General features: G+C 58.1%; 4 protein-coding genes across 4 annotated transcripts; 3 read left to right on the top strand and 1 right to left on the bottom strand.

The window, feature by feature from the left end:
• Positions 1–946: 946 nt before the first annotated feature.
• UV8b_07056 (uncharacterized protein) lies at positions 947–1626 on the bottom strand (the record flags this gene model as incomplete). Its single annotated transcript, XM_043144553.1, has 3 exons — positions 947–1010; positions 1074–1241; positions 1301–1626. The coding sequence occupies 3 exons, from the start codon at positions 1624–1626 to the stop codon at positions 947–949; spliced, it is 558 nt and encodes a 185-aa protein (XP_043000488.1).
• A 2196-nt stretch (positions 1627–3822) lies between these two features.
• On the top strand, positions 3823–4539 carry UV8b_07055 (uncharacterized protein; the record flags this gene model as incomplete). The annotated part of the gene is made up of 1 exon (XM_043144552.1): positions 3823–4539. One exon carries the CDS (start codon positions 3823–3825, stop codon positions 4537–4539), a length of 717 nt encoding a protein of 238 aa, XP_043000487.1.
• Positions 4540–5337: 798 nt separating this feature from the next.
• UV8b_07054 (uncharacterized protein) lies at positions 5338–9914 on the top strand (the record flags this gene model as incomplete). Its single annotated transcript, XM_043144551.1, has 4 exons — positions 5338–5423; positions 5502–5613; positions 5684–5833; positions 5913–9914. 4 exons carry the CDS (start codon positions 5338–5340, stop codon positions 9912–9914), a joined length of 4350 nt encoding a protein of 1449 aa, XP_043000486.1.
• Positions 9915–10934: 1020 nt separating this feature from the next.
• On the top strand, positions 10935–11892 carry UV8b_07053 (uncharacterized protein; the record flags this gene model as incomplete). Its single annotated transcript, XM_043144550.1, has 2 exons — positions 10935–11412; positions 11582–11892. 2 exons carry the CDS (start codon positions 10935–10937, stop codon positions 11890–11892), a joined length of 789 nt encoding a protein of 262 aa, XP_043000485.1.
• Positions 11893–12586: the final 694 nt, after the last annotated feature.

The raw sequence follows: 12586 nt of genomic DNA, 5'->3' as shown, positions 1-12586 counted from the left end.
TCCTGCAGGGGCGCCCGATCAGTCATCTTTACGCAGTCGACATGTCAAGTGCGCGTCTTGATGTTTCCCCGAATTTGCCGACGGCACAGCCCGGGGGGGGGGGGGGGGGGGGGGGGTCGCGCAGTTACCTGGTCCCGAAATAGCCCAACCCGAAATCGGCTCCGAAAAAAGACAGACAAATCCTCGGGCATCTGCGGAAACGACGCAAAAGGTACCGTCGACGCCGAAGAAGGACGGGGGCGCGCAGGAAGCCGTGTGCGCCATGGAATGCGCCCGGTCATTTGTGTCCCCCCTCCCGCTCTTCACGCCCGCGCCGTCAGGGCCGTTGTCGTCGGCCAATGCCATGACGGGCGAGCCGTTTCCTCCACGACTGCTGCCACCGCTGGAACTTTTTATACTCCGATTCGCCACTTGGGCTGGCCCGTACTGTCATGTGTGGAGCAGGACCTGGCAATGGCCCGCTCAAAGGCCTGAAGGAGGGACATTTTCCGACTGCGCCGACTCGCTCCCCAGAGACATCTCCCTGAGCATGGATAAGCCGTCTCGCAGTGACTGGAGGAACCGGTTGCATCTTTGCCGAAGACACTGCGCCGTAGTGACGAGGAGGGCTGCGCGACAGGAGCTGAATTCCGTGTAGGAAGCCCGCGCGAGGCCGATGCTACCCCTCCCGTATGTCCCGGCAGGTATCAATCACGAGCATGGCTGCTTGTACGCAGTCACTTACAAGGGCCGGCTCCAAGACGTTTTCGGTCGAGTGAGGCCTTGGAGGATCCCTTGGGTGAAGAGTCGGAGGTGCTGGGTGCGTCACCCCGGAATCGAGGCAGGATGGAGGCTCTGCCGACAAACATGCGGACAAGACAGTACTCTAGCTTGAGATGGAGGTAGCCGCGACAAGTGATTGGTGTGGATTTTTGACAGCCAACAACACAACTTGCCAAGTCATGCTTCATGTCGACGAGGTGGAATAGCCTTTTTTCATGTAGACGTTTGGAGAGGTGCTTGGGATGTTGCTTTGGCTCGTCAGCATGGCATAGCTCGGTCACGGAGAGAAGAGGGACGCGGGAGTCTTGTACATTTCCTGAGATAGCATGTCGAGTTTTTGGTTCAGTTGCAGCGCAGCTAGGATCTGGGCATAGTGCGTAGGGTGCGAGGGAAGCCATGTCGTAAGTTCTGCTGGGGAATCGGCGTCCACGTGGCCGTTGGATATAGAAGTAGGGCGGCCATGAAAGATGCCCACGCGCCTGCGCAGTCAGCATGTGAAAGGACGTGGGTGGCAAGGCAGAGACTGGAGCGCACTCACCTTTCAATCGTGTAGAGGGACCACCACACGCGATTCCGCGTCTCGCAGGCGGAGGCATCGAGGCCAGTTCCGGGACACCTCCTGTGCATACCGTTCTGGATGGCGAGCTTCAGGGCGAAATTCAGATAAATGTACGACAAGCCAGACGCACCGATGGGAAGCGTGTACACGCCCATCAGGAGGCATGCCTGCACGCATTCCAAGGACGAAATGGTCACGACATCCGGCAACAATCTACTAGCCTGTCGTTGGAACAGAACGCCGACGCCGTCTTCGGGAAGGCTTTCTCCGGCGTCTTGGTCGGCGTCTGACCCCCAGGTACGCATACTGGGCGCCGATGGCGAGGAGACCAAAGATGGTGCAGACGACGCCGAAGTCGTGTGGTGGAGGAGCGACGGACGCCGGGTTGCTGTACACCAGATCGAGTTTGGCGTTGAGCCAGGTTCGCTCGACGAAGCAGTAGTTTGGCTCTGCATGGGTGTGAAAGCAGTTGACGAGGAAGCCGGCTACGGACCTTGGCGGGAGGCGTGAGAGGGAGGAGAGGGTCGCGGGGGCGGGATATGGGAGCTCTTTAGCGCGGTAGTACTCTATGAAGTGGATGGAGGGTTGCTATGTAGGTCAGCAGAGCCGACGCGGCAGACGCTCTGTTCGTCGAGGCTCGACGCTGCACTTTTCATCGACCCTGTCCGAATCTGCTCGGGGGGAAACACCCCCGAGGGAGCGAGGTTGAGCTTCACCCGCCTCTGCCATGCGCTTGAGCGTTTCCAGGTCCAGTGCGGCATCTTCCCCCGCGCACCTCTGAGCGATCCGCTCCAGATATGCCAGTCTCATCGCTCTGCATGACCGAGGCTGCGAGGTTGAACGCCTGCATGACCGACTGGTCAGCGCCCACCACGTCGGGGCTTGTCCGCGATGGAGAGTGTTTCCCCAACCTGCGCGGGGACGCGTCGTCCGGCCGGATTGCTCGCCGGGCCGGTAGAGCGGTCGGAAAACTCGCACTCCTGATCGAGTCGGAAGCATCTCCTTCCTGCAGGGGACTCCGCCGTCGCATTTCTCCTTTTGCCGGCGACAAGAGTCGCATCTGGGTTGTCGTCAGTGGGGGCACGGTCCTGGTCAAGGGCCGTGCGGGCCGAGACAGAAGTCGGATGTGACTTGCGCGCGGACGATGTACGTGGCTGGCGTGGGCGTCGTGGGCTGTGTCTCTATCCATGTTCGCAAGTGCGTGGGACATGGCATGACATGGGGGGTGTGGAATATCTGGATGGAGGAGAAGGAGACGAGAAACATGGAGAAAAGTGGGGACTGGTCGAGGGCTCCAGGTGGTACTCGGTAGATGAGACTTGGAATCATCATCATCATCATCATCATCATCATCGACAATCATCGGCATAGGCCAACATCGCGCCGTTTGCGAGCCGCGTGTGCCAATTCTCGCGCCGCGCTGTGTCATGGCTGTGACCAGCCCGCCGACATCTTGAGTGTCGAGCGCGATGTAGGCTCTGCCCAAGCGTTGGCCAACAAGAAGAAAACCTCGGCACCGCAAACTTGCCGTCGGTTGGCTCACCCTTAACCCGTGCCGCGCAGGTTCATGATGAGGGGTGATATTTCGAAGCCAGCTTCTCCAGTTCCTTGTACAGGACCTGGCCGATCCGAGCCTATACCAGGTTCGAGTTGCGCTCCAAGGTTAAGAACCGAAAACACACAAGATTCAACAGCGACCTATGTACAGCCTATCAGATCTTTTCCTAGGATTTCCCTTTAGCCGGCCATAAGATAGCCTAGCTTATTATTATACAAGCGGCATGTCTAATTCTTTAGTTTACTAATAAGCATTATACTTCAAAAAAAAAAAAAAATATTTAACACAGCCTATATATTAAACTGGCGGTACAGCTTGCTAAGAATCAGATTCGAATGGCTGAAATTAATATCCCGCTGTCTAAGCCTTCTTCTGACTCCTAAACTTTCCCGTAGCTCAAAGGTACTATCTTCCCAGCGCCCAGACAGATAACAGATCCGTCATCAGACCAGTTCCTTTCCCGCCTATCTTGGGTAGATGTATCATATTCACAATCTTCGTTTTACTATTATCTTATCCGGCGTACACTTGTGATGACTGCAGCGTATGTGGAATCACAGGCCAATGCAGCCACTCAGAGAGCCGCAAGCAAGGGCCGGATCCGCGATGCAGCAATTGGACAGCCTTTACGGAGTACAGTTAAGGCGCCCTATCGCAATGCGAGGGCCAAAATACGCGAAAGATGGCGGACATGGGATAACCCACTGTATTGTGTGGAGCCCTGTTAACCGGTCGGTTTTAAGAGTCACCGGCGTGCCGGAACCAGAACCGGAACCGGAAGCGGAGCCGGAACCTGCGTCGACTTGTTGCCACGTGGCAAGGCGGCGGGGCTCATACGTAAGCGTCGTTTGGCCCTCTAGTTGAACCTATAAGTATGGCCAGGAGAGCAACAATTGCAGTGGCCCGTCTCGAAAACCCAAGCTTCAGCATCATTCCACAAGCCATGTCCAAACTATCAGACTACAAAGCCCTCTCATTCGACTGCTATGGAACCCTCATAGACTGGGAAACCGGCGTCATCGCCGCGCTAGAGCCTCTCCTCTCGGCCAACAATGCCTCTTTTCCCCGCGAAAAGCTGCTCGCCGTCTACGCGGAATGCGAGTCCTCCCAACAGGCGCGGACGCCAGATCTCCCCTACGACAAGCTCCTGGCAACCATACATGCCCGGATCGCGGCAAAACTGGGCCTCGAGGCACCAAGCGCCCAAGAGAGCGCCGCGTTCGGCGCCTCGGTCGGCCAGTGGCCTGCGTTCCCGGACTCTGTCCCCGCCCTGCGCCGTCTAGCCAAACACTACAAGCTCGTCATCCTGTCCAACGTGGATCGCGAATCCTTCGCCAAGACCAACGCCGGGCCCCTGCAGGGCGTGCCCTTTGATGCCATCATTACCGCGCAGGACGTCGGGAGCTACAAGCCCGACGTGCGCAATTTCGAGCACATGCTGAGGGAGCTGAAGGAGAGGTTCGGGCTGGACAAGGAGGACGTTATCCAGACGGCGCAGAGCCAGTTTCATGACCATTGTCCGGCGAGGAAGATGGGCATCAAGTCTAGCTGGATTGTTAGGCCGGGGGCCGTGATGGGGAATAGGGACGAGGAGATTTATGATTGGAGGTTCGACACGCTGGGGGACATGGCGAGTGCGTTGGAGAGGGAGAGCAAATAAATTGCGAAGCTGCAGAGCGCACTGTGCCGCGAACTCATCGTGCCGGCGCTTCTGGCTATGCGACTGGTCTCTGACTTGGAGACGTTGGGGTCACCAGATGGGAGCGAGCAATTTGAAGACGCGGATGGCAGGATTCTGCAGAGAAGGATCAATTGCCAGCCAAGTTGGGATCAATACATACATATTTGCTCGCGAAGCTCGAGAACGGTACGTACCGCGGCCAAGTGGTCCCTGGACCACAGCAAAACAAGTGCCCGAAGTGCTGTATTTCCACGCGCATTACATAGGTACCTAGGTAGTGGAATAATGTAACAGACAATGGCGGATATAAAATAGGACACCTCTTTAAATGCTTATACTCTATTATTTTTCTATATTTTTAATATTCCGTGTATACTAACTACTCTATATATTTTTACTATTCTGAATATTCCGAATAAATAGAGGTGGGGGAATAAAAGTGGATGCACGACTATCTACCGCCCGCCATGGAAAAATGCGCCGCCCCAATAGCAAGCAACATCTTGACTGCTGCTTTATCCCACATAAAAATTTGAGGCAACCATCAACCAGGACCAACAATCACCGAAAGCCAAGGCAGAATCGCTGACCCCCCGAGGAGCCCTTGTCCTTTTGCCCATCTAGCCGGCGATTCCGGATCTGCCATGCGCAAGGTCTGGGCCTCTCCATTTCGCTCTCTGCTCAATGGAAGCGCACGATACCTGACGCATACGTTGGCCGCCGCCGAGCTCATCTCCGCCACCTTCCCTCCGTCAGCTTCGTCCACCGGTTGTCACCATGGCGCATTCGGTGGACGCGCTGCCCAAGCAGCAGCTTGTTGATCAGCTGCCCAAGCGCTTCAACGGCATCAAGTTTGGCATTCAGTGAGAATGATCCGCCGACGCATCCGCCGACACATGCGCGCCGCTCTTTGCTAACGTATCGGCCATCGCCGCCCAAAGGTCTAATCAGAACATCGCAAACCAAGCCGTCGTCGAAGTCTCCGACAGGCTGCTGTACGACATCGAGAACAACCGCGCGCCGTATCGCAACGGCCCCCTCGACCCTCGATTGGTAAGTAGGCTGCCGCCCCTTGGCTTCGTCGCCACTCAGGGCTCTGTCGCTCACGCCAGTCTTTCTGCAGGGCACGTCGAGCAAATTCGCCAAATGCATCACCTGCCACGAGTCGCTCCAAAACTGCATCGGGCATTTTGGCTACGTCAGGCTTCCGCTGCCGATATTTCATATTGGTTATTTGCGATTCGTCATCACTATTCTACAGAACATCTGCAAAGCAAGTGCATCCCCCCCCCCCAACCCAACCCAAACACCCGCATCCCCGCCGAGACGTTGTTTCTAACGATTCTTGCCAGAGCTGCGGTCGCGTTTTACTAGACGAGTCTGATCGACAAGCCTTCTTGAAAGACCTACGGCGCCCTCATCTCGATAACCTGCGCAGAAACCAAATTTGCAAGAGGATAAACGAACAATGCCGCAAGGCTAAGCAGTGTCTTTACTGTGGCTCTGTCAATGGCCAAATCCGCAAAGTCGGCGTGCTCAAACTTGTCCATGATAAATTCTCTTCCTACAACCGGTCTACCGCCGCTAAAAAAGTACCACCGGAAAGCAAGATCAAGTTTGATGAGTCTTTTGCTGAAGCTCGCCGTCAAACGCCCGACCTGGACAAGCATCTACGCAAGGCCATGGAGGACCTGAACCCTCTTCGAGTCTTTAACCTATTCAAGTCCATCGGCCCGGTAGACTGCGAACTGCTTGGCTTAAACCCCACAGAGGGTCGGCCCGAGATGTTTATCTGGCAATACCTCCCGGCTCCGCCTGTCTGCATACGACCTTCTGTCGCGCAGGAAAATGCGAGCAATGAGGACGATCTAACTACTAAACTTGCTGACATCGTGTGGGTTAGTGGTATGATTCGCTCTGCATTGCAAAAGGGCTCTTCGATTCAGACCATCATGGAACAGTGGGAATATCTACAGACGCAAGTAGCCATGTATGTCAATAGCGACGTGCCAGGCCTCCAGCAGGCCGGGTTTGGGAAAACCATTCGAGGACTTTGCCAGCGCCTCAAGGGCAAACAAGGGCGTTTCCGAGGAAATCTCTCGGGAAAACGAGTCGACTTCTCCGGCCGAACAGTCATCTCCCCCGATCCAAACCTTAGCATCGATGAAGTGGCAGTCCCTCAACTGGTTGCGAAAAACATGACCTATCCAGAAAAGGTTCAGCGGCAAAACATGGAAAAACTGCGGACGTGCATCAGGAACGGCCCAAGCGTCTGGCCGGGGGCTCAGTGCGTCATAAAATCGGGCGACGGAGGCTACAAAATATCTCTCAAGTTTGCCGACGCGGAAATGGTCGCCCGCGAGCTCACCATTGGCGACGTTGTTGAGCGCCATCTCGAGGATGGCGACATTGTCTTGTTCAATCGACAACCATCGCTTCACAAGCTGAGCATCATGAGCCACTTTGTCAAGGTTCGGCCGTGGAGGACGTTCCGACTCAACGAATGCGTGTGCAACCCATACAATGCCGATTTTGACGGGGACGAGATGAATTTGCATGTTCCCCAAACGGAAGAGGCGCGCGCCGAGGCAATGACTCTAATGGGTGTCCGGCACAACTTGATTACTCCCAAGAGCGGCGAGCCCATCATTGCAGCGACCCAGGACTTCATCACCGCTGCCTTCTTGCTCAGCAGCAAGGACCGTTTCTTTGATCGCAAGACGTTCACATCCATCTGCATGCACATGCTGCAGGGCCATACGCATCTCGACGTCCCGCCACCAGCGGTTCTTGCGCCAAGAGCGCTATGGACGGGCAAGCAAGTGTTTAACGTGCTGATGCGGCCAAACAAGCAGTCGCCAGTCATGATCAACGTTGATGCCAAATGCAAAGGCTTCACAAACCGTCCAGGGCAGTGCCCCGATCTGGACCCCAACGACGGATGGCTCGTGATTCGCAACTCCGAGATTATGTGCGGGCAAATGGACAAGTCGACCGTGGGAGCGGGAAAGAAGGACTCGATTTTCTACGTCATGCTCCGCGACTACGGCCCGAATGAGACTGTTGCCGCGATGAACCGCCTAGCGAAGCTGTGCGCTCGATATCTCACCAGCCAAGGGTTTTCCATTGGCGTCGGCGATGTCTTCCCAACCGACCGGCTAAACCAGGAGAAGGAGAGCCTCGTCTCCAGGGCATACAAGCAATGCGATGACATCATCACCACGTTCAAGTCGGGAAAGCTGGAAAAGGCTCCGGGCTGCAACATGGAAGAGACTCTGGAGAACTCCATCTCTGGTGTGCTTAGCAAGGTCAGACAACAGGCTGGTCAGCACTGCATCGACACGCTCAGTCGCAACAACGCCCCGTTGATCATGGCCAAGTCGGGGTCAAAGGGATCCGACATCAACGTCGCTCAGATGGTCGCTCTCGTCGGGCAGCAGATCATCAGCGGGCAAAGAGTACCTGACGGCTTCCAGGATCGAACACTGCCGCATTTTCACAAGAACGCCCGCCAGCCCGACTCGAAGGGCTTTGTCAAAAATAGCTTCTACTCAGGGCTCCTTCCGACCGAGTTTTTGTTTCACGCCATCTCGGGCCGTGAGGGTCTCGTCGACACCGCTGTCAAGACCGCAGAGACTGGGTACATGTCACGAAGACTGATGAAATCTTTGGAGGACCTTTCCACCCAGTACGATGACACCGTTCGCACATCCGGAGGCACTGTTGTGCAGTTTCAGTTTGGAGCCGACAAGCTTGACCCTGCAGACATGGAAGGTCCTGGCACGCCGGTTCACTTTCAGCGGACCTGGACCCATGCTGAAAGCCTCACCTTGAGCAACGAGGAATCGTCGCTGACGCCACAAGAAATCCAAGCCCTTTGCAGCTCCATGCTGGAGATGGAGCGCAAGCGATTTTCCCGCAAGGGCCTTTTGCGGAACGAACCCCTCGACTATGAAGATGGCAGCGACTACGCCATTGACGAGCACGAAGGTGGACGCATGTTTCTCCGAGCCATCGAAAGCTACATCGACGGCTTGTCTTCGAAGCTGAGAAAAGTGCAGGCATTGGCAGGCTTTGAAGATGGCAATAATGACTCGATCCGCAAAGCAGCTGCCCTGGACCACATCAACCGGACGGCCAAAGTGGCGGCTTCCACTGTCCGGCTCTTTATCAGGCTGTGCCTGCAAAAGTTCAAAAAGGCCCACGTCGAGCCCGGCCATCCCGTGGGCGCCGTCGGCGCCCAGTCCATCGGCGAGCCAGGCACCCAGATGACGCTGAAAACCTTTCACTTTGCCGGTGTGGCCGGCATGAGCATCACACAGGGTGTGCCCCGTATCAACGAGATTATCAACGCCTCCAAGAACATCAGCACGCCGGTCATAACCTGTCCCCTTTTGAACGACCAGCAGATCGAGGCGGCAAAGGTCGTCAAGGCCAGGATTGAGAAGACGTATCTATCTGATATCCTGCAGTACGCCGAGCTGGAATGGAACTCTGACGGCGGGCATATCATGCTGCAAGTTGACCACGACGTGCTTGCGTCTCTGCACCTGGGCATCGGCATGTTTGACATTGCGCAGGCGATTTGCAACCAAAAGAAACTAAAGATACCGGCCGAAGACCTCAGCGTGGACAGGGCGAGGATCATCATTCGCATCAGGGAATCCGCCGACGGACCTGGCAAGCAAAGCGCCAGAAGCAAATCAACAGCCGACGAATCGGTCGACATGCTGATCAGGGCCAACTTCCTGCGCCGACAACTCCCGTCCGTGTCCATCTCGGGCTATCCGGAAGCGACTCGAGCCCTGATTGAAACCACCGAGGAGAACACCCACAGGGTCTTGGTGGAAGGCCAGGGCCTCCGGGCGTGCATGACGACAGAAGGCGTGGTTGGCACGAGAACCCGGACGAACAGCGTCATGGAGTGCGGCCAGGTGCTGGGGATCGAGGCGGCGAGAACGACGATTGCGGACGAAATCGCCGAGGTCATGGGCTACATGGGCATCGACCCGCGGCACATGCAGCTACTGGCCGACGTGATGACGTACAAGGGGGAGGTGCTGGGAATCACGCGGTTTGGCCTGTCCAAGACGAGGGACAGCGTTTTGCACCTGGCGTCGTTTGAGAAGACGGCGGATCACCTGTTCGACGCCGTGGCCGGCATGAAGACGGACCAGCTGGAAGGGGTTTCCGAGTCCATCATCCTGGGACAGACAATGACGATTGGCACCGGCTCGTTCAACGTGGTGCGGCGGCTAGGAATCCGACCGCACGACTTGCACCACAAGCCGACCTTGTTTGAGGATGGGTGGAGGGCGGAGCAAAAGTTTAGGAAAGGCCGCGGCAAGGCGTGAAGCGGACGGGGGTCGGGGGCGAGAGCGCCAGCTGATCAAAACCCGCGAGGTTTTTTTTCTTCTTCTTTTTTCTTTATTTCCCCCGGAGCAGAAAGCAGGCCAGATCCCGCCGGGTGGTGTAGACCAAAAGGCCACCAAGTCGGTAGAAGGAGAACGGCAGTCCCTTGTTTGCGAGCTGGCGACGATTTCCTGCCTCGACGGTTGTCGTCCGGCGCTGGTGCGACATCCGCGGGCGCGCTTGATGCGAGGAAGCCTTGAGTCGGGCCGTTGCAACGGCCTCCGTCTGCGTTGGGTTCGCAGCAGCTGCAGCAGGCAAGCCTGTTGCTGCCGCACGTGCCGCAAGGGAAGGGGGGACTGGGGCGCACGTCATGTTCTCCGTCCATGGCCTGGACGGCGGGGGACGGCCAGGCTAGCTGGGCGTTTGGTTGTTATTGCATCTTGCATCGGTCTAGTAGGCAAAACTGCAGGTAGATGTCGCGTTTGTTGTTACTGCGTCAGCCTATCAGACAAAACTGCAGGTAGATGTCGCGAACGGGAAAGTTTGAAATTGCATCAGGGGTCGGTCCATGGTGCGCTTCGACGTCACAAAGCTGCCGGGTTGGTAAACTAACCTACGGGTAAATTAATTAATTCGTTACACACGGACAAGGGGGGGCAGCCCGACGCTCGCTAATCTGCCGTCGGGTACTTTTGAGCGCACCCCGCGCCACGCAAACAACCCGCAGCCCGCAGTCCGCAATGGTCCGCAGCGTCTTCCCCCTGGGCTTAAAGCCCGCGGAGTTTTTGCAGACTCGGACTTGTTGGTGTCGTCCATCGACGTGGTCCTACTATATATAGCCGGAGGCTGGGATTGAGAGCCCGTCCTTGGAGCACAGGGCCGAGGTGAAGCGGGCTTAGGTCACAGCGGGCAGAGTCCTCCAACATCACCTTTCGCCCATCCGCACCCGCGCCCGCACCCGAGCAGAGATACCCAAACTGCCTTGGCCTTCTTTGTCCGTCCACATACCCTCCGCGCCTACCATGAAGCAGACGATCGCAGCGCCCCCCCTCACCCTGAAGGGCAAGGTGTACGCCGTCACCGGCGGCGCCAGCGGCATCGGCCTCGCCACGGCGCAGAACCTGCTGCGGAAAGGGGCGACGGTGTGCATCGCCGACGTCGACCCTGCCGCCATGGAAGCCGCGCGGGCGCGCCTCGGAGGCCCGGACGACGCGCCCCCCGTCACGGTGACGCACGTGGACGTCTCGCAGCGGCGCCAGGTGGACGCGTGGATCGCGTCCATTGTCGCCCAGCACGGCCGGCTGGACGGCGCGGCCAACGTCGCCGGCGTCATCGGCAAGGGCCACGGCATCGCCGCCGTCGCGGACCTCGACGACGACGAGTGGGACCGCATCATCGCCGTCAACCTCACCGGCACCATGTACTGCCTGCGCGCGCAGCTGCGGCACATTGCCGACGGGGGCTCCATTGTCAACGTGTCGTCGGTGCACGGGCTCAAAGGTAAGCCCCCCTTCTTCCCCCCTTCCCTTCCCCCCCCCCCCCCCCCCCTGCTGCGGCTGCAAGCGGGGGAGGGGGCGGGGAGGGGCCGAATATACTCCTGCGCACACAAGGGGGAACCGGGGTGAATGAAACTCTGACGGGGATTCCGCGCCGGGTGGGGGGGGAGCAGGCTTCGCCAAGCACGCCGCCTACGACGCCAGCAAGCACGGCGTGGTGGGCCTGACCAAGGCGGCGGCGCTGGAAAACGGCGACCGCGAGGTGCGCGTCAACGCCGTGGCCCCCGGGTCCATCTACACGCCGCTCATGCAGAAGAACTGGGACTGCCGGCAGCGGCCCAAGGACGCGCCGTTTGACGACCCGACGGCGTTCCGGAGGCAGGGCACCGCGGACGAGACGGCCAACGTGATTGCGTTTCTGCTGGGGCCCGAGAGCTCGTTTGTCAGCGGGAGCGTGTACTCTGTCGACGGGGCGTGGATGTGAGGGCCCCGCGCCGGGAGAGCTTGCGTCGAAAGCTCCCCGTCGTTTGGTGGGAAGGGGGGGGGGGGGGGGGATGCTTTGCCCGTGGATTGAGGCTGACTGGAGGTTTCGGTTTCGTTTGATGCCGGGCTTTCGGCGCCGCTGGACGACCGCGTCGTCGCAGCCGAGATTGATTGAGCGCGCAGGTTTCAACGACGGCCTGCGCGGCGTCGGCAACGGGGGCCGTCTCGGTCGGGTCCGTGGACGGGCCGTGTCTTTCGGCTTGGTGAGCAGCAGCGATGGCCCTCAATCTGGTGGTGGCATCTGTCAAGGTAAGCTCACGGTCTGCTGGCGAGGCCTGGCACATGTACCTACCTGGGTAAGTCTGGTGCCTGGTCTGTAGGTCAGCGGCTACAGCGCACGGACGGGCTTGCTTCGGCGCCTCCGCCGTGGTACGTATGTATATAAACGCCAATACATATTGCTCGGATCAAGCGACGGCGAGGTCGAAGCGGCCGATGGTGCAGCTACTACAGAGGGTTGGGCGGCGATGCTGTCTGTGCTGTGCGCTGCTAACCGGGGCTGTTTTGTCGGTTGCAGCCTCACATATCAGGCCAACGACGCCCTCCTTCCCTACCCCTCCCCGGCCCCCTTGCCCCCCGGCCCCAGGGCCATCGTGGGCCGGGTTTTCGTTCTTCGGAGTACCGAGTAGATGGAT

The sequence above is a fragment of the Ustilaginoidea virens genome, chromosome 5 (genome assembly GCF_000687475.1).
Source record: "Ustilaginoidea virens chromosome 5, complete sequence".
Classification (NCBI taxonomy): Eukaryota; Fungi; Ascomycota; class Sordariomycetes; order Hypocreales; family Clavicipitaceae; genus Ustilaginoidea; species Ustilaginoidea virens.
This window is presented reverse-complemented; position numbering and strand designations above follow the sequence as displayed.